General features: G+C 37.9%; 1 protein-coding gene across 1 annotated transcript in view; it reads right to left on the minus strand.

Annotated features, from left to right (window-relative positions):
- The window catches only part of LOC115525350 (doublecortin domain-containing protein 1-like), a 256,343-nt gene that overhangs the window by 44,754 nt on the left and 189,539 nt on the right, over positions 1-22,050 (minus strand). Inside the window, 5 exon segments of the mRNA XM_032594846.1 lie at positions 3,224-3,394; positions 5,760-5,853; positions 10,334-10,534; positions 11,655-11,813; positions 19,838-19,997. Coding sequence (XP_032450737.1) covers positions 3,224-3,394; positions 5,760-5,853; positions 10,334-10,534; positions 11,655-11,813; positions 19,838-19,997 — 785 coding nt within the window.

Here is a 22,050-nt window from a genome sequence, read left to right on the forward strand (position 1 = left end):
AAATCATTGTTAGAAAATGGGAAGTTGTATTTTGGTTAATGTAAATAAAAGAACATCTTGATTATATGGTTAAAAGAAAGGCAACAGTTTTATAATCACTGAGGCTTAAACTCTAGGACTCCCTTCTTTACTTTTTTTTTATAAAATATTTCAATCATACAAAACAGCACAGTATAGTGAACTCCCATGAACCCATACTCAGCTTCCCCAATTACTATCTGGATATTAATAAAAGTTAGCAAAAATAATCTAAATTTTGTCTAGATTCACTAAAATCCAACCAAGTTTTAAAGGTCTGTAGGGAAAATATCCCAAAGTCACAAGATGGCCACTAAATAAACTTAAATAATAATTGGATTGTGTGGACTAGGAAATTGAGGAGTTTACTGGTGATGAAATAAGAGTGCTGTGATTGGTGCTAAAACAAGAAGTTATTGATGAAGCCATTGAAAGTGGAAACTGTTCAAGTCTAAAAAATGACCTTAGAAGGCCGTTTGAGTTTCTGCTTAAAGGACTCTTTTGCAAAAAAGAGCCATTTTACACATTGCTTAAAGGCAGAAAATTAAAACATTCCTGCTTAGATGGAAATAAATGAATATTATGTGTAGAACCATCTCTATAGAAAGATAGTTGGAATCATGCTGATATTATCTTCTAAGCTGCACTCTTTTTTAGCAAGAAAGACAGCAAATGGCCTTCAAGAATTATTTTGGAGAAAGCAAGTTGCATGTGTGATTTTAGGAGGAGTTCAAAGTAAAACCCATGTGCCAACTATCTGATGTATGGCACTGGAACTAGCATATTGATGGCCCTGACTTGGTTAAGTGGTGTTCTGCCTATTCTGGTTAAGGAAAAGTACGTAAAATAGTTTTTAAAATATTTCTAAACAAAATGGTCAAGTAGAAAATTCTGGTACTTAAAAGTGTTAAACTTTTCTTTAGCAGAACACCAAGATGTTCACTGAGACCTCAACCCACAGCCACTGTTCCACTATCCCTCCCACCTTTCATGCCACCACCCTTTAAAACTCAACCTCGACTCCACCATCTATCTCTGTAATTACTCTCCCCTTTCCCTTCCCACCAGCTGAACAGTTCTTCCTTTCCTGTCTCTTTAATAAAAACACGAGTTGCATAATCACTGGAAAATTTCAATCATACACCAATGTATGATAAGCCACCCTCTACCCTTCACCCAGCTTCAACAGTTATCAAAACTACCAATCTTGTTCCATCTGCACCCCACCCACTCCTACCTGGATTACTTTGAAGTAAATCCCAGGCATTATATCATTTCATTCTTAAATATTTCAGTATATATTTCTAAAAGATAAAAATTCTTTTATCTAAATATATCACATCTAAAACTAACAATGATAGTATCTTAATATAACAAAATATTTAGTCAGTATTCAAATTTGTATAGTCATCTCTCTCCTCTTACAAATTTGTTTGAAATAGAATCAAAATCAGGTCAATACATTATAACTGGTTTATATACCTCCTAAATTTCTTTTAACCTCCATCTTCCTGTCATATCTCTTTCTCTCTTTTCTTTTATTGTAATTTATTTGTTGTTTTTTTGTCAGTTCGGATTTTTTTTTTTTTAATTTTTTTTTTCAACGTTTTTATTTTTGGGACAGAGAGATACAGAGCATGAACGGGGAGGGGCAGAGAGAGAGGGAGACACAGAATCGGAAACAGGCTCCAGGCTCTGAGCCATCAGCCCAGAGCCCGACGGGGCTGGAACTCACGGACCGTGAGATCGTGACCTGGCTGAAGTCGGACGCTTAACCGACTGCGCCACCCAGGCGCCCCTTGTCAGTTCGGATTTTGATGACTACATGGTCTTTGTGTCTTTTACCAAGTTCCTTTATTTCCTTTGTTTCTAGTCAATTATTAGAATGAAAGACTTGATTAAATTCCAGTTACATTTTTGTGGGGATGAACACTTCATAAGTGGTACTAAATACTTCCATCAAGGGGTACGTGTTACCTGTTGTGTCTCTGTAATACTATTAGGTACTGATAATCATTAGTTAGGTCAATTACTTTATCAAAGTTCACAACACAGCGACATTCCAATTTTTTCATACCTTATTCATTTCGTAGCTGGCAATGAATTCCTATGGAGTGAAACTTCTCATCTACTATTTTGTTATCCTAACATATAGTTCATAAAGGAAGGAAAAAATAAATGCTTGATTCTTTATTTCCTAGTTGTCAAAGTAACTAATTGTTCCTAAGCATCATCTAATTGTGATCAATGAATTATTGTTATTCTTATCAGTACAAATACATGGATTTAAACATGTCCGATGTATGTCAATCTGCCACATTCAGTAGACATCTGATGTATGTCAATGCAACACATTGATGCTTAAATTGTTTTGTCTTTGGACTGGGAGCCTTTTCAAGTTGACTTGATTCCTTTGAAGATGATCTTGGTAGTCTCTGACAGCATATTTGCCACCTGGTATGAGTTCACAGACAAAGGAGAAAAGGGTTGCTGGGAGGATAGCATAGTCAAAACCAAAGACAGGCAGAATGGTATGGTAAATTTGGACAAGTGTAAATTATTTAGCAGAGCCAGGGAATTATGGGTGAAGGAGAAGAGGCAGCTATTTAGAGATGTCTGAGAAGCAGAGTAAAGAGGATCTTGGAGAATCTTGCAGTGTGCATTTTGAGATTTCTGCAGGCCAATGTTTATCAATAAGCTTGATATACTGACCCACAAATACCTCAGGTATTTGTAAAGTATGCAGCAATTCCTTACTAATAAAAATTATAGGACCAAATCTGAAGAATCACTTCCTTAGAACGTAGAGTATAGGTATTCACACTTAGACCTATGCTTGGTATAATGCAATATAGTTAAAGTCACTCACAATCATTCACATTTCAATATGCTTTCTGGAGTGGAGTGACATCTAGTGTGGCAGGCACAGCTGTGGGAGTATGTGTGAGCGTTCTGGTGAACTGATCATGGACCAAAGATGGTGGTAATGATAGGGAGCCATTGAAACAATATAAGCAGTGGGTAATACAAATATTTCTTCATTGTTTCCTAACCAGAATCACAGAGTCTAAATGATTTCATTCACAAATCAGTGTTTAATTTGTCTGAATATAAGGTTTTCTAGGGGAAAAAAAAGTTCTGGCTTTATTAAATTGTCCATTTTCTCCTGTTTTCCTTTTATCCTTAGTAGAAAAGAACCACTTACTGGTTGATCAATGTTTTCCTCTTTAATCACAGAGGATGTACAAATACCAGCATAATTTGCTGCTGTGATTTCCTTATCAAGTGCAGTGCTATGAAAGGCCATGAAAGCTTTGATATTTTCCATGTAATTCCACTTTTGATTGGAAGTCCCATTGTTATAAGGTTTATATTGCTGGGGGAAAAAAAGGATAAAATATGGAGTCAAGCAGACAGGAGAGTTTACGATTTATTTATAGATGTCAAATATTTCATCGCATGAATTCAAAAAGTATAGATAATTATTCAATTCTACTACATAGTAATAATCATATTAATATTTGATAATTATATACACAACATTTTTTACATTTATAAATATGCATTCTTTGATTTACAAAATGAAATCACAAAATGCACACAATTTGGTAATTGCATTAGTTTTTTTTTTTTAACTTAAAAAATATTCCATGGGGCACCTCAATAGCTCAGTCAGTTAAGTGTCCAACTCTTGATCTCAGTTCGGGTCTTGATCTCAGGGTCATGATTTCAAGCCCTGCATTGGGCTCCACGCTGGGCTTTTTTTTTTTTCAATTCCATGAGCCTTTTCCTAATATTTTTAAAGGATATATACTATTTAATCTCAGTGATGTTTTATTTTACCAATCCCCAATAGTTAAACGTGTAGATTGCTTCTCAGATTTTCTTTATTATACGCAAAAGAACAATCAACAATCATAGATTTTTATGTAAATACATGATAAATTCTTTAGAACAAACTCAAGTACAAGTGTTGATAACAAGGTCATTTTAAAATATTATGGTATGTCATATAAAGTTTTATCATATCCAAATGCTTTCTAGAAAGGTTATTTTAGTTTACACTTCCACCAATAGTATAAGAAATGGCCTGTTTTCCTCACATTCTTGCTCAAACATCATCAATTCAATAAATGAAAATAGTACCTGGTTGCTATTTTAATTTATGTTTTACTGGTTATCAAGAAGAGTTTTTTTTTAATATGAGTACAGTAAGTATTATATGTAACAGAAACAGCATGTTTATTCTAATTATAAAACTTGGCTCAAGCATAAGTAAAGAAATGAGTAGTTTCAGTTTTAGAGAATTTAAGCCAGTAGATTAGTTCCAACTAAACATATCACGACACCTCAAGGAACTTTGTAATGAATAGCACTTACTTTTACCAAGGAGAGATTGATAGTAAAGAGGAAATAAATGGGTCTTAAGAACTGATTTAATAGGTAAGACAATAGAGCATCCCTCAGAGGCCTGGAAAACAAAGACTGTATTTCAAGGAACAGAGAGTGGAGGGTCTAGTAACATTAGCCTAGTGTGCCTCATTTTGTTATTTCACATGAACTTTAATATTTTCTCACAAACTGATTGCTTCAAGAAATAAAAACAAAATATCAGCAAAGGAAAAAATCTTGAAAAGTAATACAAATTACCTTAAGATCAAATGCATTTCTTAAAAATGGGAACCTTAGGGGGAAATGTCAATATCTATAATTTTATGAAACTGATCAAGGTGCTAAATTTGCATCTGCATGAGGTTTTAATCTCACTGTGGCCCATGCCAAAGAGGCACGTGACAGGGAAGAATGTAATGTTATATACACTATGTCTCCTAGAATAAAATTTTAGTCCATATTTGTCATCAGTGTAGAAGACTTAATTAAGCTTTGATATTTGTCCAGATTGTTCTATCCCAATTATGGATTCAGGACCTGCAAAACAAGCTGCCTCATTGCTATTAAAAACATGGAATAAAACAAGTGTAATTTAGAGACAGTTATTCTATTCAACAAAAAGATGGTGAATTCTATAGAGGATACAGAAAATAAATTCAGAGAAGGAGTGCTCCTAAATTTTCTTTTGTCTTAACAAGGGAAAATACATGTCCAGTTAGGGAGTGTCTTTGGTTATAAGTAAGGATGACAGATAAACATGAAAAAGAACTCCATAGCTCTTTACCCAAAACTCAGATGAGCCCAGATTTCTCGGAAGTCTCCAAAAATTGTCTGGCTGCTGTAAGCATTTGCAAAAGCACATTAAAAGTGTATTTGAAATGAGTCTCTTGGTAGAATTAACATGGATGAGTTCACATCCTTCAGGAAGACCTCTTTGCCCATGCTCTTTCCCTTCAGTTGCCAGGTAAGAGGGGACTTGCATATGTCCCAATCAGTGAGCTTAAAGCACGCGCATCTAACAGCTATTCACTTGACCATACCCACCACTGAGACTGTATGAGTGCTACTGGGATAATTTCACATGCTTGCCCTTGGATTTGATTTAAGTAACTAGCATAGCTCCTGACATGCAGCAAGCCCACAGTCACCATCTGTTGGATTAAACTAAATTAAGAGCTACATGAACATGTTGAATTTGAAATCTAGGCGACTATTGTAAATATTTTAACAATAGCATTCAAGACAGGTTTCTATGACAGCCATTGTCTTTCTCCACAACAAGGAAGTATAGGGCTTTACTTTAATTAAATAAAGGGCCATGATTACTACTTAGTCTATAAATATCTTACCTGAACAATAACTGGATAGCCACAGACTTCATTTCTTGCTTTGGTCACAGACACTGCCAGCACAAAGTCCGGGTTACTCACCAGGTGAAAGGTCCTTGGGAAAACAGGACTAGGCATATCATCAAGTAGCATAACCAGATCAGAGCTCCCCCTGTGCCACTTCCCATTGTGTTGCCTCTTAGCTCTATACATGCTCTCTGATAATGGATATGAATCCTTTAAGCATTTCTCCCCTACAGAAGCACAGTGTGAAGCTTTCTCAGTAGAGAGTGCTGGAGGAACACTGCAGGAGGAAGGGGCTCTCTTGCTCTTCCTGGCTGCTGCGTGGGGTCAGCAGTTGGGAGTGAGGATATCTAGTGCTGTTCTGCTCCAACCAGTTGCCAAAAATATGGAGTCCCTTGGAACCTTCACAGGTCAGTCCTAGTAACCATTTGCTTGTGGCCTTCCTGACATGGACATCACATGCTCTAAACCTTCTGCCACACCAGCATCCCATCCCCTTTTCATGCCTGTGTGCCCCCAAACCAGCTGTACCCCCACATATGTTGCTTCCTCCTTGCAGACCAGGTCTGGCCAGGCAAACCAACAGACTTCTGCCATCCAGTTAGCTGCACCCATACTTTTTCTAACGAGTTCTGAATTCCAGTTTTGAGAAAGGGCCCAATTTTAAATTTGTTCTCAACTCTCTCAGCTCCAGAGTACCATACAGAGGATTTTTTTAAATATCTGATAGTTACTCTTTATTATTGTTTAGTAATTCTTTATGTTACATATCCCATTTAAATAACTGTGTGGTTTCTGTCTCCAGATTGTACCCATACTGATTATACACCCTCCTCACCTGTCCTGCTATTTATTATGAGAGGCACTGTGACAGAATGATTAAGAACATGGATTCTGGAGCCCCAGTGCCTGAGTTTGAATACAGAATCTACCTCTCAGTAGCTGTATGGTTTTGCTTAACTAGACTGTGCCTCAGTTTCCTCATCTGTAAAATAGGATAATGGCGCATGCCTCAAGGGACTCTTTGGGAATGAAATGAATTAATGCATAGAAAATGCATAGAACATTGCCTAGCACATCACTTAGAATGAACTACTATTATTAATGGTTGTGTTTTTTATAGCTTTTCCATGAACTCTCTTTTTCTAAGGGAGTATTCCCTAAAATTCCAAGATATATGTGAATATTTTTAAGTTATCTTATATAGGAGCTTACATAAAGCCTCTTTGACCGAAAAACGGAAGAAAATGATTGGGCTAAAACACTCAAATTCTCTTCCTTGCATCACTTAAAAGCAAAAATAAGCCAAACATTCAAGGATCTTATCTGTACAGAAAAAAACAATTCTTTGTGTCTGTCAACATAGGGACACTACACGTCCGCAGTGGCATTCTTGCTGTGGAAAATAGAACTTGTCCTATAAAATTTAATGATGTGAGAGTGGGGGTCTGGTATAAAAGTAATATATTTCTCCTTTTAAGACTGCAAAAATTCCAGATATCTAATTTAAACTTATGAACATAAAACAATACAGTCCCATTGTAAAGAATTACAAAGTACTGGAAAATACAGGAAAAACTGTAACAGAATTTTAAACATTCCTCACATTACTATAAGATAATCACTATTAATCTTATAATGTATTTCTCCCTCCAATTGTTAATTAATGATGCATCATTTTAAGTCAAAAATGGGTACTGGATTTTATCAAATACCTCTGTAGAGTTCATCAATACTGGACAAGAACTGCACTAGAACTGGTATTCTATATTGTTCACCTGTGTAGCCTCACCGTCTGCACAGTCTGTGTCTTGCATTTTCATGAATGAATGATTGTACATTTCCTGCAATGACCTACTGAGGTGCCAAGTTAGTTACCTAGCTGTCTATGTTTCTGCTGCTTAGAACAGATATAGCAACTTCTCTCATGCTTCAATGCCATGCTCAGCCAGGATAGTGTTGGTTATTCTTTTCATTTCTGAACAGTACAGTCAACTGGCACTTGCCCTTAGCAAGAATGCTTACATTCTGCAGGAAGCTTGTTTATACACATGTACCTAAAACCCACTCTGTGACAAACAGTAGTGTGAGAACTTAGTCTGTGTCCCAGGAATATCCAGCACGACACCACAGCCCCTTCCACTAACCCAAGGAATGAGTGCTTACAAGTCACTTAATCTCTTGAGCCTCAGTTTACCTAGTTTTGAAATCAAGTGATTAAGACTAGAAAATTCTAAATATCTTTTTTAGCTCCAAATTCTATGACACAGGATTTCCCCCTGTATAATTCTAAGTCCTGTTGAGGGGATTTTCATCCCTGAGCAGTATTTCATATTTCCCTTTAGAAGCCAAATGATTAACTCAGATTTTGCCAGAGTTGAAAATGGGAGAAAGATGCCAGGTTATCTCAAAAGTTCACCTGGATCATTCTTCTGTGTGGCTGGAAACCAAGTGAATGCATCTGTGGCAATTTCTTGCTACCTTTCCGTGCCCCCTTGCTCATTTCTTGCACTTCTAGCCTAGACCATGTGCTGTCCCAGAAAGATCTTGTTCTCACAGCCATAATTTCCCTGAAGAGATTTTGCTGATAATTGCTTAAGATATAAGATTTCCTAGTTATTTTATATGTTAAATAGAAGGCCAAAATGAAAACATAGTCCCAGACCCAAAGAACTGAATGAAAGGACTAACGGTAGAAAATTCTCAGCACAGTGATCACCACTTGGTACCTCCCATTATGTTGGCAGTGCTGGTGGTGCTCCAATGTTTCACAGAGTTTTAGGCAAACTTCTTTATGTTTTTACTCAAAAGGCCTTCCCCTCCTCACAGGCTTTCTCCACAGCACTCAAGATGAAAAGCAAAACTAATGACAGACACTTAGCAGGACTCAGAACTCACTCCCTTTTCCAATAAGCAAATATTTCGGAGTTAAAACTCATTATGCTTGACTTTCTCCTGTCTCAAGGTCTTCTCTTATTCCCCATTTGTGCCCACCCCAGTTGATCAGTCACACTCAAAGTCCAACTTGGGCTTGAGTAGGACCTCCACTATGATACAGTACACTGTATGGCTAAATTCCAGAAATGTACAGCTGGGTAGCACTAGCTCGGTCAGGGCAGGGATTTTCATCTTTTTCTTCTTAGCTAAAGCACCAGCACCTAAAAACACTGCCTTTAATAACCCTTTGCAGCAGAATGAATGAATTCTGGTCCCATAGAGCAAATCAATCACGGGGACAAAAGCCTGCTTCTAAAGCTCCCTGTTGTAAAGTTAGCTTAGCTAGAATGAATGGGGCAAATGAACACACTCACCAGGTCTAGCTACAGGTTGGCTTTTCAGCCTTTTCTAAAACAAGCCCAATAAGCGTCCCTTGCAGTGCTTGGCTCACTCAGACAGTGAACACAGTAAGGCTAACTCCCGTCCTGCCCACGCTGGGCTGCTGCTGCCGCCTGCTGAAGCTTATGCAATCTGCCTCCAAGCAATTCCAAAACCTTTCACATCACATATCTTTTGAGAATCCAGTGAAAATCACAGCTCTTTCCCAGAAAAAAAAATATGTATTGCACAGATTTCAAGAGATTGAAGAGGCCCCTGGAGCCCCACCATGTAAAACTAACGGTAGAATTTGAAGCAAACCAATCTAAAATCTAGGGAGTTGTTTTCTTTCTTGTTAAAGAAATGTTCATATATGCACAAAAACAGAGAGAATGATCTAAGAAACCACCACGACTTACCAGTTGTCAACATTCTGCCATTCTTGTTTCATCCATTCCCCCATAACATTTTACATTTTTGCTTTTGCTAGAATATTTTAATGCAAACCTGAGCTATCTCTTAATTTTCTGTATAAATACTACAATATATATCCAAGTGGTCAGGACTTTTGTTTTTTTTTAACATAGCCATTAAACTATTTTGACAGTCAACAAGATTAATAAGACCTCCTTCGTATCATCTGGTACCTAGACTTTTAAATTTCTTCTGACTGTCTTAGAAATAACCTTTTGACAGTGGTTGGCTTGAATCTGGATCCAGACATGGGCCAGCCATTGGGTTGGATTGGATCGATATATTTGCTAAGGTAAGGATTCCTTTTCACTGTGTAAGCGGAAACCATATCAGTTCGTTATTTTATGGAAGTAACCAACTGCATGCATACATGAGATGTGGGGAGGGGCAGAGGACTGAGTTAATAAAAAATACTGCAAAAAGTTTTAAATGGGGACTCTTTAAAGCTCTTGCTTGATCCTTTCAAATCATAAAAATAAAATTAGATGACATCCCAGTTTTCTCTCAACTTCAACAGTCAGTGAAAACTATGAACCAAGTAGGTCACATTTCCTATTTCTTATCTGAATTGACAGTGGATATGCTGTCTAGAGACTACTGAGCATTTACATTTGATTTCACTCTCTCTTCCTTGAGAAGGATAAAAAATTATTGGCTACATTAAATAAAAAATCCAAAGTCCTCAGATATACGCCCTGCCTGCTCTGTGGGGACCATGCCAGATCTTTTAGGCTTCTGTTGATATATTTTGATATATTGACCCCACAATATAAAGGGTTTACCTGCTGCCTTCCTTGTGCATCCATCGTTGATGACTGTCACCCACTTTTTTCTCCACCAAAACTACCTCCGTGTCTGAACGCAGATCAGGACCTCTTACTCCCAAAACTAACTGAGGAGCAGCATGGCATATAATTTGCTCATCTCTGTATTCAAACTGCTGGTGGCAAAGCTTCTGCAATTTACTCCGCTTTGGAGAATAGCTGAGATAAAGAAAATCCCATTAGTGGCCGAAAAATGTCCTGTGCACTTGATGTGCTGGAGACCGCAAGTTCCGTTGGCGAGAGACCTGCTGTGAACTGAACTCACTTATAACGGTGAGGCATTATCATCGGGGCAGCAGCAATGTTATTTGCCTTGCACTGCCAAGCTGATGTAAAAAAGGTAGAATTCTGGGCTTATTCTGTAACAGAAATAAATGTTCATCCAAGAGAATATGAGAAACTCATCAGCATAACAAAAAGAAATTTAGTTGAAGAGATAATTTAATTAAAGGGGAAAAAGAGTAGGAGAAGGAGAACGGTAAAAGGGAAATAGGGAGAAACAAAGGTGTTCAGATCATGATTGTTTCTAGCCTCTATCTCCAGATAGAATGCCATCGTTCAAGTTTTTCCATCTTCCCTGACAACTCATAGAAGATCATAAAAAAGAATGATATACTAGTAAGTTAATTCAAAGGAATCTCTTGCTTAAGGATCTTAAGGCAATAAGAAGACTTATTAAACATATGAAATACCACAATGCATTGTCAATCAAATACATTTATAAATATCTATGAAGCCCCTACTCTATGCTAAAGGTCGAAGTGCCAAGACTGTTTAATTTATATAAAATGCTATCAAGTTACGCAAACGTCTAACGATTATGGAATGATACAAAGTACTATAAATTCCTATTATTTCATTGGACATTGACCAGGAAAAAAAAATGAAAAAAGAAGAAACTACATTTTCCTAATTTCTTAAAGACATCAAAGAATCTCATATGCTTATTCTTAAGTTCATTCACACATTCATTCAACAAACACACAGGCTTGGTGCTAAGTTATCAGGAGGCACAGGTGGATGAGCTTACTGCTGAATGGAAAAGACACACTAGTGAACAAGAAATTACATCACGTGGCACAAAATAAGCTAAAGGGAGAAGGGCCTTCCCACAAGTACTTGCAAATACTTAGTCACAGACACAAGAAAGACAAAAATGTGCATGTTGATGTACATGCGGCTAACAGTAAGGCAAACCCACAAGAATCATTTTGCCCCAAAGTGAGCAAATCTAAGGCCAGGCAGAAATCTCTCACAAGAATCCCTTGCAACTTTTTACCTGTATTTCTTCTGTGGTTCCACATTTTCAAAGAGTTCTTCTTCCATTTTCTTTGTAAGACTGTCATCCTCATCAAAGTCATGAGGAGTTTCCTGCCAGGCATATCTGGGAAGTGTGTGACAAGCTTTCATTCGAAGATGGGCTCTTGCATGTGAATCTCTACCAAGGTTCAGAAGCAAACACAAGAATTCTGATTTTTACTCACAGAGTTTTCTCTGAGGAATAGTCTGATCATATCCTGAAGGATATTGGTAGATCTGTAAATCGCATTTCCATTGTCGTGCCTAACATCGCAAATCCATATCTTCCTAACACATAATTTAGACCTTTTAATATAAGCCTACAAAAAAATTCCTCCATTACATAATAAATAGCACTCATCTTTACCATATTTATTTGGGAAAAAGGGGGCCATGTATTATATTTCAAAAATTGCGAGATTAAGGCTACTCGGTAGTTTAAGAAATTTATAATGAATGTGTAATGAGATTCCTTCTGCCTTCTCCATAAGTGGGTCATAATTCTGTCTGGAACAGAACAGCCTAGATTACTGCATTTCATAAAGTTTACTCATTAGACAGTGTTAAGAAATATTAATTAACTTAACTTTCCCTCTCAAACCTAGAGAGGCTCCAAGAGCATGGGCATGTTCGTGCCAGTTTTTGATAAAGAATAATGTACTAAAACACTTAAATAGTCAGAGCTTGGATAACTGAGTCAGTCAGCCTTCTGGCTTTTTATTAAGACAAAGGTGTGAGCAGGAGCGTAGCCACCATCCGGATCCGTATATATCAAGTTCTGGGGCACTGTTCAAGGTACATTTGCTTCCATGGGATCACGACACAATATGAGGACTGCTGGGTCCAAGGTGGGTTAAATATATGCTCAAAGCAGCAAATATGCATGTATGTAAATAAAGCTAGGGGATGCGGGGAGGCTGTGAGTGCCAAGGCACTTGTGGTTTTTGATATCGCTGCAAGCGATATCAAATTACCAAAATCTTTGGGGTCAATTCCTGTGTTAGCAGAGCAGACCATACACTTTTCAAATGTAACAAAAGTATTACATGTGGCTCTGAAATTGGTGGGTAACAACTGCCTCATTCAGAGCTGCAGCACACACAGCTTCTCAAAAGTCTAACAGTTAAAAAAACAACAGTGCCATCTTGTGTTAAAAATAAAAAAAACACAGCTTTCCCACTGACTGAGGAAAACCAAAAACAGAAATGTCATTCTTAGTTTTAACATGTTTATCAAGGTGTAAACAAGATTCCTCCCCCAATCCAGATGTTTAATTTCCTAACTTGGAATTTATCTGTATGATCTTTGGCTTCCAGGCAAATGAAGAACAGTCAAGACAATAGACAATTTAGAACAGACCTTTCTAAATATACCTTCCTTTATTAATTCATTTGTCTACTCATTCATTTAATGACTTATATGACTCATACACGACTAATCATTCCATAGTTAGTCAACTCATTCCTTTAACAGATATTTCTTGAACATCTACTATATGATAGGCACAGAATTATAAGTGTTGGGGATACAGTGATGAACAAAACAGGTAAATTCTCAAGATTCATAGAACTTACATTCCAGTGGGCAGAAGAGAGATAATACACAAGTAAATGAATAACTAAATAATACAAGTGCCATAGTGGAATAAAACAAGATATCATGATAGAAATTAGTTGGTGGGGAGGGGGGTCTACTTTAGCAAGGTAGAAGAACAGACGCCTCTGAGAGATGATGTTTGAGTTGAGACCTGGAAAATGAGAAGGAGCCAGCCAGGTGAGGATCTAGGGAGAGAGAGCATTTATGGGCAGAGAAAAGAATAAATGGAAAGGTTCTGAAGCAAGAATATGTTTGGTTCATTTGAGGAACAGAAGGTCACTGGGTCATAGGTGTGCAGTGAGTGGAAAAGGTACTATGTGAAGAGGCTCTTGAAGTGGGCAGGGACTGCCTAATTCAGTAAGGAAATGAGAAAGTTTTCCCTGAGTTCCATGCTAAAAAGGCCCTTTCTTCCACAAAGCAGCAAAGCTGAAGTGAGTACTCCCAGAGTTCTTTTCCATTATGCTTATTTTTATTACCAGAAATCTTTACACAGAACCTAGCTATCAAACGGTTCCTTCCTTGTGCAGGGTAGCTCAGTCGGTTAAGAGTCTGACTTCAGCTCAGGTCATGATCTCAAGGTTCGTGATTTGGGCCCCTTGTTGGGCTCTGTGCTGACAGTTCAGAGCCTGGAGCCTGTTTCAGATTCTGTGTCTCCCTTTCTCTCTGACCCTCTCCTGCTCGTTCTCTCTCTCTCTCTCTCTCCTCTCTCTCTCTCTCAAAAATAAATATTGAAAAAAAATTTTTTAAAAAAGCGTTCCTTCTAGATCTGTTTAGCCTCTTGCTTTATGGATGCCCCTCCTTAAATCATCCCACCTCTCAAATATGTAAAACTTCCAAACAAACATATCTAAGGAAGTCTGGGGAAATCTTAAAGTGACTGTCTAATATAAGGTGATTTAGGATTGAGTCATCAGAAGTGGTTCAAAGAACTAGTGAAAGTTAGCCCGGAAAAGAGATAACCCAGTAGGCTGATGACAGAGAACTTTGAATATTTTATTTTATTTTATTTATTTATTTTCAATATATGAAGTTTATTGTCAAATTGGTTTCCATACAACACCCAGTGCTCATCCCAAAAGGTGCCCTCCTCAATACCCATACCCTCCTCTCCCTCCCACCCCCCATCAACCCTCAGTTGGTTCTCAGTTTTTAAGAGTCTCTTATGCTTTGGCTCTCTTCCACTCTAGCCTTTTTTTTTCCTTCCCCTCCCCCATGGGTTTCTGTTAAGTTTCTCCGGATCCACATAAGAGTGAAACCATATGGTATCTGTCTTTCTCTGTATGGCTTATTTCACTTAGCATCACACTCTTCAGTTCCATCCATGTTGCTACAAAGGGCCATATTTCATTCTTTCTCATTGCCACGTAGTACTCCATTGTGTTTATAAACCACAATTTCTTTATCCATTCATCAGTTGATGGACATTTAGGCTCTTTCCATCATTTGGCTATTGTTGAGAGTGCTGCTATAAACATTGGGGTACAAGTGCCCCTATGCATCAGTATTCCTGTATCCCTTGGGTAAATTCCTAGCAGTGCTATTGCTGGGTCATACGGTAGGTCTATTTTTAATTTTCTGAGGAACCTCCACACTGTTTTCCAGAGTGGTTGCACCAATTTGCATTCCCACCAACAGTGCAAGAGGGTTCCCATTTCTCCACATCCTCTCCAGCATCTATAGTCTCCTGATTTGTTCATTTTGGCCACTCTGACTGGCGTGAGGTGATACCTGAGTGTGGTTTTGATTTGTATTTCCCTGATGAGGAGCGACGTTGAGCATCTTTTCATGTGCCTGTTGGCCATCTGGATGTCTTCTTTAGAGAAGTGTCTATTCATGTTTTCTGCCCATTTCTTCACTGGGTTATTTGTTTTTCAGGTGTGGAGTTTGGTGAGCTCTTTATAGATTTTGGATACTAGCCCTTTGTCCGATATGTCATTTGCAAATATCTTTTCCTATTCCGTTGGTTGCCTTTTAGTTTTGTTGGTTGTTTCCTTTGCTGTGCAGAAGCTTTTTATCTTCATAAGGTCCCAGTAGTTCATTTTTGCTTTTAATTCCCTTGCCTTTGGGAATGTGTCAAGTAAGAAATTGCTGTGGCTGAGGTCAGAGAGGTCTTTTCCTGCTTTTCCTCTAGGGTTTTGATAGTTTCCTGTCTCACATTCAGGTCCTTTATCCATTTTGAGTTTATTTTTGTGAATGGTGTGAGAAAGTGGTCTAGTTTCAACCTTCTGCATGTTGCTGTCCAGTTCTCCCAGCACCATTTGTTAAAGAGACTTGTCTTTTTTCCATTGGATATTCTTTCCTGCTTTGTCAAAGATTAGTTGGCCGTACGTTTGTGGGTCTAGTTCTGGGGTTTCTATTCTATTCCATTGGTCTATGTGTCTGTTTTTGTGCCAATACCATGCTGTCTTGATGATTACAGCTTTGTAGTAGAGGCTAAAGTCTGGGATTGTGATGCCTCCTGCTTTGGTCTTCTTCTTCAAAATTACTTTGGCTATTCGGGGCCTTTTATGGTTCCATATGAATTTTAGGATTGCTTGTTCTAGTTTCGAGAAGAATGCTGGTGCAATTTTGATTGGGATTGCATTGAATGTGTAGATAGCTTTGGGTAGTATTGACATTTTGACAATATTTATTCTTCCAATCCATGAGCACGGAATGTTTTTCCATTTCTTTATATCTTCTTCAATTTCCTTCATAAGCTTTCTATAGTTTTCAGCATACAGATCTTTTACATCTTTGGTTAGATTTATTCCTAGGTATTTTATGCTTCTTGGTGCAATTGTGAATGGGATCAGTTTTTATTTGTCTTTCTGTTGCTTCATTATTAGTGTATAAGAATGCAACTGGTCCTGGACTCTTATTTGTTGGGAGATTTTTGATGACTGATTCAATTTCTTCACTGGTTATGGGTCTGTTAAGCTTTCTATTTTCCTCCTGATTGAGTTTTGGAAGTGTGTGGGTGTTTAGGAATTTGTCCATTTCTTCCAGGTTGTCCAGTTTGTTGGCATATAATTTTTCATAGTATTCCCTGATAATTGTTTGTATCTCTGAGGGATTGGTTGTAATAATTCCATTTTCATTCATGATTTTATCTATTTGGGTCATCTCCCTTTTCTTTTTGAGAAGCCTGGCTAGAGGTTTATCAATTTTGTTTATGTTTTCAAAAAACCAACTCTTGGTTTCATTGATCTGTTCTACAGTTTTTTTAGATTCCATATTGTTTATTTCTGCTCTGATCTTTACTATTCTCTTCTTCTGCTGGATTTAGGCTGTCTTTGCTGTTCTGCTTCCATTTCCTTTAGGTGTGCTGTTAGATTTTGTATTTGGGATTTTTCTTGTTTCTTGAGATAGGCCTGGATTGCAATGTATTTTCCTCTCAGGACTGCCTTCGCTGCATCCCAAAGCATTTGGATTATTGTATTTTCATTTTCGTTTGTTCCATATATTTTTTAATTTCTTCTCTAATTGCCTGGTTGACCCATTCATTCTTTAGTAGGGTGTTCTTTAACCTCCATGCTTTTGGAGGTTTTCCAGACTTTTTCCTGTGGTTGATTTCAAGCTTCATAGCATTGTGGTCTGAAAGTATGCATGGTATGATTTCAATTTTTGTATACTTATGAAGGGCTGTTTTGTGACCCAGTATGTGATCTATCTTGGAGAATGTTCCATGTGCACTCGAGAAGAAAGTATAATCTGTTGCTTTGGGATGCAGAGTTCTAAATATATCTGTCAAGTCCATCTGATCCAATGTATCATTCAGGGCCCTTGTTTCTTTATTGACCGTGTGTCTACATGATCTATCCATTTCTGTAAGTGAAGTGTTAAAGTCCCCTGCAATTACCACATTCTTATCATTAAGGTTGCTTATGTTTGTAATTGTTTTATATATTTGGGGGCTCCTGTATTCGGCGCATAGGCATTTATAATTGTTAGCTCTTCCTGATGGATAGACCCTGTGATTATTATATAATGCCCTTCTTCATCTCTTGTTACAGCCTTTAATTTAAATTCTAGTTTGTCTGATATAAGTATGGCTACTCCAGCTTTCTTTTGACTTCCAGTGGCATGATAAATAGTTCTCCATCCCCTCACTATCAATCTGAAGGTGTCCTCAGATCTAAAATGAGTCTCTTGTAGACAGCAAATAGATGGGTCTTGTTTTTTTTATCCATTCTGATACCCTATGTCTTTTGGTTGGCGCATTTAGTCCATTTACATTCGGTGTTATTAAAGAAAGATATGGGTTTAGAGTCACTGTGATGTCCGTAGGTTTCATGCTTGTAGCGATGTCTCTGGTACTTTGTCTCACAGGATCCCCCTTAGGATCTCTTGTAGGGCTGGTTTAGTGGTGACGAATTCCTTCAGTTTTTGTTTGTTTGGGAAGACCTTTATCTCTCCTTCAGTTCTAAATGACAGACTTGCTGGATAAAGGATTCTCGGCTGCATGTTTTTCTGTTCATCACATTGAAGATCTCCTGCCCTTCCTTTCTGGCCTGCCAAGTTTCAGTAGAGAGATTGGTCACGAGTCTTATAGGTCTCCCTTTATATGTTAAAGCACGTTTCTCTCTAGCTGCTTTCAGAATTTTCTCTTTATCCTTGTATTTTGCCAGTTTCACTATGATATGTCATGCAGAAGATCAATTCAAGTTAGGTCTGAAGGGAGTTCTCTGTGCCTCTTGGATTTCAATGCCTTTTTCCTTCCCCAGATCCGGGAAGTTCTCAGCTATTATTTCTTCAAGTACACCTTCAACACCTTTCCCTCTCTCTTCCTCCTCCTCTTCCGTGGGCCTCTCATCTGTGCTTGGCTCCAGAGACTCCGTTCTGCTAGTCTTCTGGTGGTTTTCTGGGTTATTTAGGCAGGTGTAGATGGAATCTAAGTGATCAGCAGGACACGCGGTGAACCCAGCATCCTCCTACACTGCCATCTTCCCAGGATCCCATATGAATTGTGTTCTTAAGGACTTTTAAGTAGAGAGGAATGGTATGGACAGAGAAAAAATGAAATCATAGGATGGAGATATTCTAAATTTCAACATTAGAATGGTCTGCCTTACAAACTAGTGATGTCCCTGTTACTATGAGTATTCAAGAAAAGATGTGATCAAAAGAGCCTATCTGGAAGGTGCAAGAGATTCCTGCCTTATGTTCTGAGTGGACTCAATCACTTCTACCTCAAGGACTCCAGGACCTGATGAAATCTATAAGTTAGAACAATGTAGATCTTTTCTCTCAGAAATGTTCTTTTTTTTCTTACTTTCTGTGTACTTTTTTCCCATGTGCAGTCTAATAATTCAGAGGCTAGATGATACATTCTTAAGAAATTCTCTAGCCATTGAGGAATATACCGTGTAGGTCAAATCATCTCTTTCTGAAAAAGGCCTTTGATGCCTTTGTTAGTGTCAGGACATGAGACCAGATGAATCATTCAACAATGAGGGGTTTGTTTCCTAAAATGTCCTTATATTTGAGTTGATATCCTTATAATTGAGGGGTAGAAGCAGTCTTTTAAAATAGTTTGTAACAATGATATATAAATTAATATTCACTATTATCACAATGGTAATTGACTAGCCATATATGGCTTTAGAATTTGGAAACTCACTCAATCATTCCTTCATTTATTCAGTAAATGATTAAAGGCAGCTATCCTGGTCTTCACACAGCATGTGTGACAAGAGTTTTTGCCCTCATGGATTTCCCAGGCTGGTGGTTGTTGGGGAGGGGCGTGTGGTGGTGGGGACTGATAGGCACATTGCTGTGTGCAGTCATTACCATGATTGTTTTCAATGATGAAGAACCATTCCACAGATGAATACCAGGCAGGTCAAGGCACTTCAGGTGGAGAGAAACAAGTGGCTCAGAGGCGTACAATAGTGCATAAATGGAATGTGCCACGTTCAGCGACAGCTTGTAGTTGCTGAGCTGGGGCTTATTTCATGTGTCAGGAAGAAACAAGTGTGGAGTGGAGGTGGGCCTGGGGGTGCAAATGAGTGTCAATGACAGGCCTGGACCCAGGTCAGAAGGGCTTGATTACAGACTAAGTATTTTTTCTATCTGCAGTACGTAGCCACTGAAGAACTGTATAAAAAGGATTAGGTTTTAGAAAGATTAACTGTCTGTGGGTGGAACTTTGAGGTGAACTGGAAGGAGGAGAAAATGGAGATAGAGACCAATCAGAAAACTACTTCAGTGACCCAGGATGACAACTGTATATTAACATGAATCCAGCTTGAATCTATATTAATTTAATTGTTCCTGGAATCAACGTTTATGGAGACAAAACATGATGAATTCCTCAAATAATTGGCAATTCCAAAATTCTAGTCTTCTAAAAACTGTAATATAATAACAAAATAGCTGAAAGTAGATCCTTGTGATGGCTGAACATGGAAGCTCCAGCTCTATCTTTTGGACAGAAAACTAATTAAATATTTACCAGCTCTTCACCTGACATACATTTCACAAACTCGGTGTGGGTTCCCTGCATGGGCTCTGTGCTGTTATTGAGCTAATGAGCTGAGTTCAAATAGGAAACAGGTAGCTTTTCTGGCCACACTGATTACTTACAGAATTTCACTGGAAGCATTTTCCATTGTTAAAGCATTTTTTTCCATTTGCTTTTCCTTTGGTCCCATAATTTGCTTTTCTTCTCCAAAAATTGCTACAGGTTTATGCACAGCAAGCTTGGCTCCAGACACAATGTCACTTTGCACTTCTAAAACAAGAGCTGAGCAGAAACATGCAAATTGCAAGGACATTAGTTATGATCGCAGAACACCAGGAATTTGAAAACACATGTTAAAATAAAAATGCAGACAATTTTCAACTATTTGGCCTAAGAGAACACATTCTAACTGCAATTAATAGTTGCTCTTTAATAAATTGGATTTCACTTAATTTTTGTAGATTCCTTCCTCTCAAGATATTGTCAGTCAAAAGTACTAAAAATAGAGGTTCATATCCAAAATATACAAAGAACTCATAAAATCCAATACCTGGAAAAATCTGATTAAAAAATGGGCAGAGGACCCGAATAGACATTCTTCCAGAGAAGACATACAGATGGCCAACCTACACATGAAAAGATGCTCAGCATCACTAAACATCAGGGAAATGCAAATCAAAACCTCACTGAGATATCAGCTCACATCTGTCAGAATGTCTATTATCAAAAAGACAAAAAAATAACAAATGTTGGCAAAGATGTGGAGAAAAGGCAGCCCTCGTGCACTCTTGGTGGGGATGTACTTTTGGGGCACCCACTACGGAAAACAGTATGGAGGTTCCTCTGTTAAAAACAGAACTACTGTATGGTCTAGCAATTCCACTTCTAGGTATATATCCAAAGAAAATGAAAACACTAACTTGAAAAGACATATGTACCCCTATGTAGATCATAGCAGTATTTACAATAGCCAAGATATGGAAACAATCTAAATGTCCATGGGAAGATGAATGGATAAAAAGTGCATGTGCGTACACACACAAAGGAATATTATGCAGCCATGGAAAATGAGATCTTGCCATTTGCATCAACATGGATGTACCTCCAGAGTATAATGCTACATAAAATAAGGCAGAGAGAGAAAGACATGTGTAGAATCTAAAAAATAAACAAAGCAAAACTGAAACAGACTCACAGATACAGAGAACAAACTGATAATTGTCAGAAGGGTAGAAGGGTGGATGGAATAGATAAAGGGGATTAAGAGGTATAATCTCCAGTTATAAAATAAAGAAGACATGGGGATGTAATGTACAGCATAGGGAATATCATCATAATATTGTAACAACTTTGTATGGTGACAAATGGTAACTAGATTTATTGCAGTGACCATTTCATAATGTATACAAATATCAAATCACTATATTATATACTTGAAACAAATACAACACCATATATCAATTAACTTTCGATTTAAAAAGTGCCTAAGGAAAAAAAAGTACTAAAAAATAGGTGTTTCCAAAAAAATGTTAGTTATTTAGTTAGTTATTGTAAATTCTAGCCTTTCAAATGGGCATATTATTTACATATATATCTCTAGATCATTCTCTAGGATCCTAAATTCCTCAGTGGAAGTCCCCAAAGCCTTGAAAGCTGCATGCAAAACTTACTGTACAGCATTCAATATATGTAACAGGGAAATGTTTTAAATTATATTAGTGATTTTTCTCTTTTGTCGTTCTATACATAGGACCTTTGTCCTAGTTCCTGGGGTAGCCTTAAGGGAAGGAGGAGGACCATAAGTTGATAAGAAATGTTACAAAAGGAAAGCAAAATACAAAGATAGTGTGACACTCAAGTACAGCATGTTGCCATAAGACAAAGGCCATGTCAATCAGGATGACACTGTCATGATTTAGGTTTTTTCTAAACACTGTTAGCTCCCACTGAGCATATCAAAGCTTTAACATCAAGGTTGACTTGGAGAAAACCTACCATTTCTGGGCCTGAGGGCATTTAAGACAGAAGACAGAGGAAAGCAGAAAAACAGCACTGGGTATCATGATTCCCCCTACAGGCTTCACTTCAGGTATCTACGCTACACCAAGGAAACACTGAGGACACTGTTCATTGTTGAGAACACTGTGATGAGTCACCTCTCAAGTTGCCTTCACCACTCCAATCTGAGGTACAGTTGTATCAACCTGGATCTTGTTTCTGAGGGGTGTGGCCATGACCCAAGATGTACCGACAGTCATGCTGGGAAGGTTTCCAGAAGTAGTTGCCAAGGAGGGGTGAAGGGGTCTTGTAATAAAGATTTCAGAGATGACCACTC

This window comes from Lynx canadensis, chromosome D1, assembly GCF_007474595.2.
Source record: "Lynx canadensis isolate LIC74 chromosome D1, mLynCan4.pri.v2, whole genome shotgun sequence".
Lineage (NCBI taxonomy): Eukaryota > Metazoa > Chordata > Mammalia > Carnivora > Felidae > Lynx > Lynx canadensis.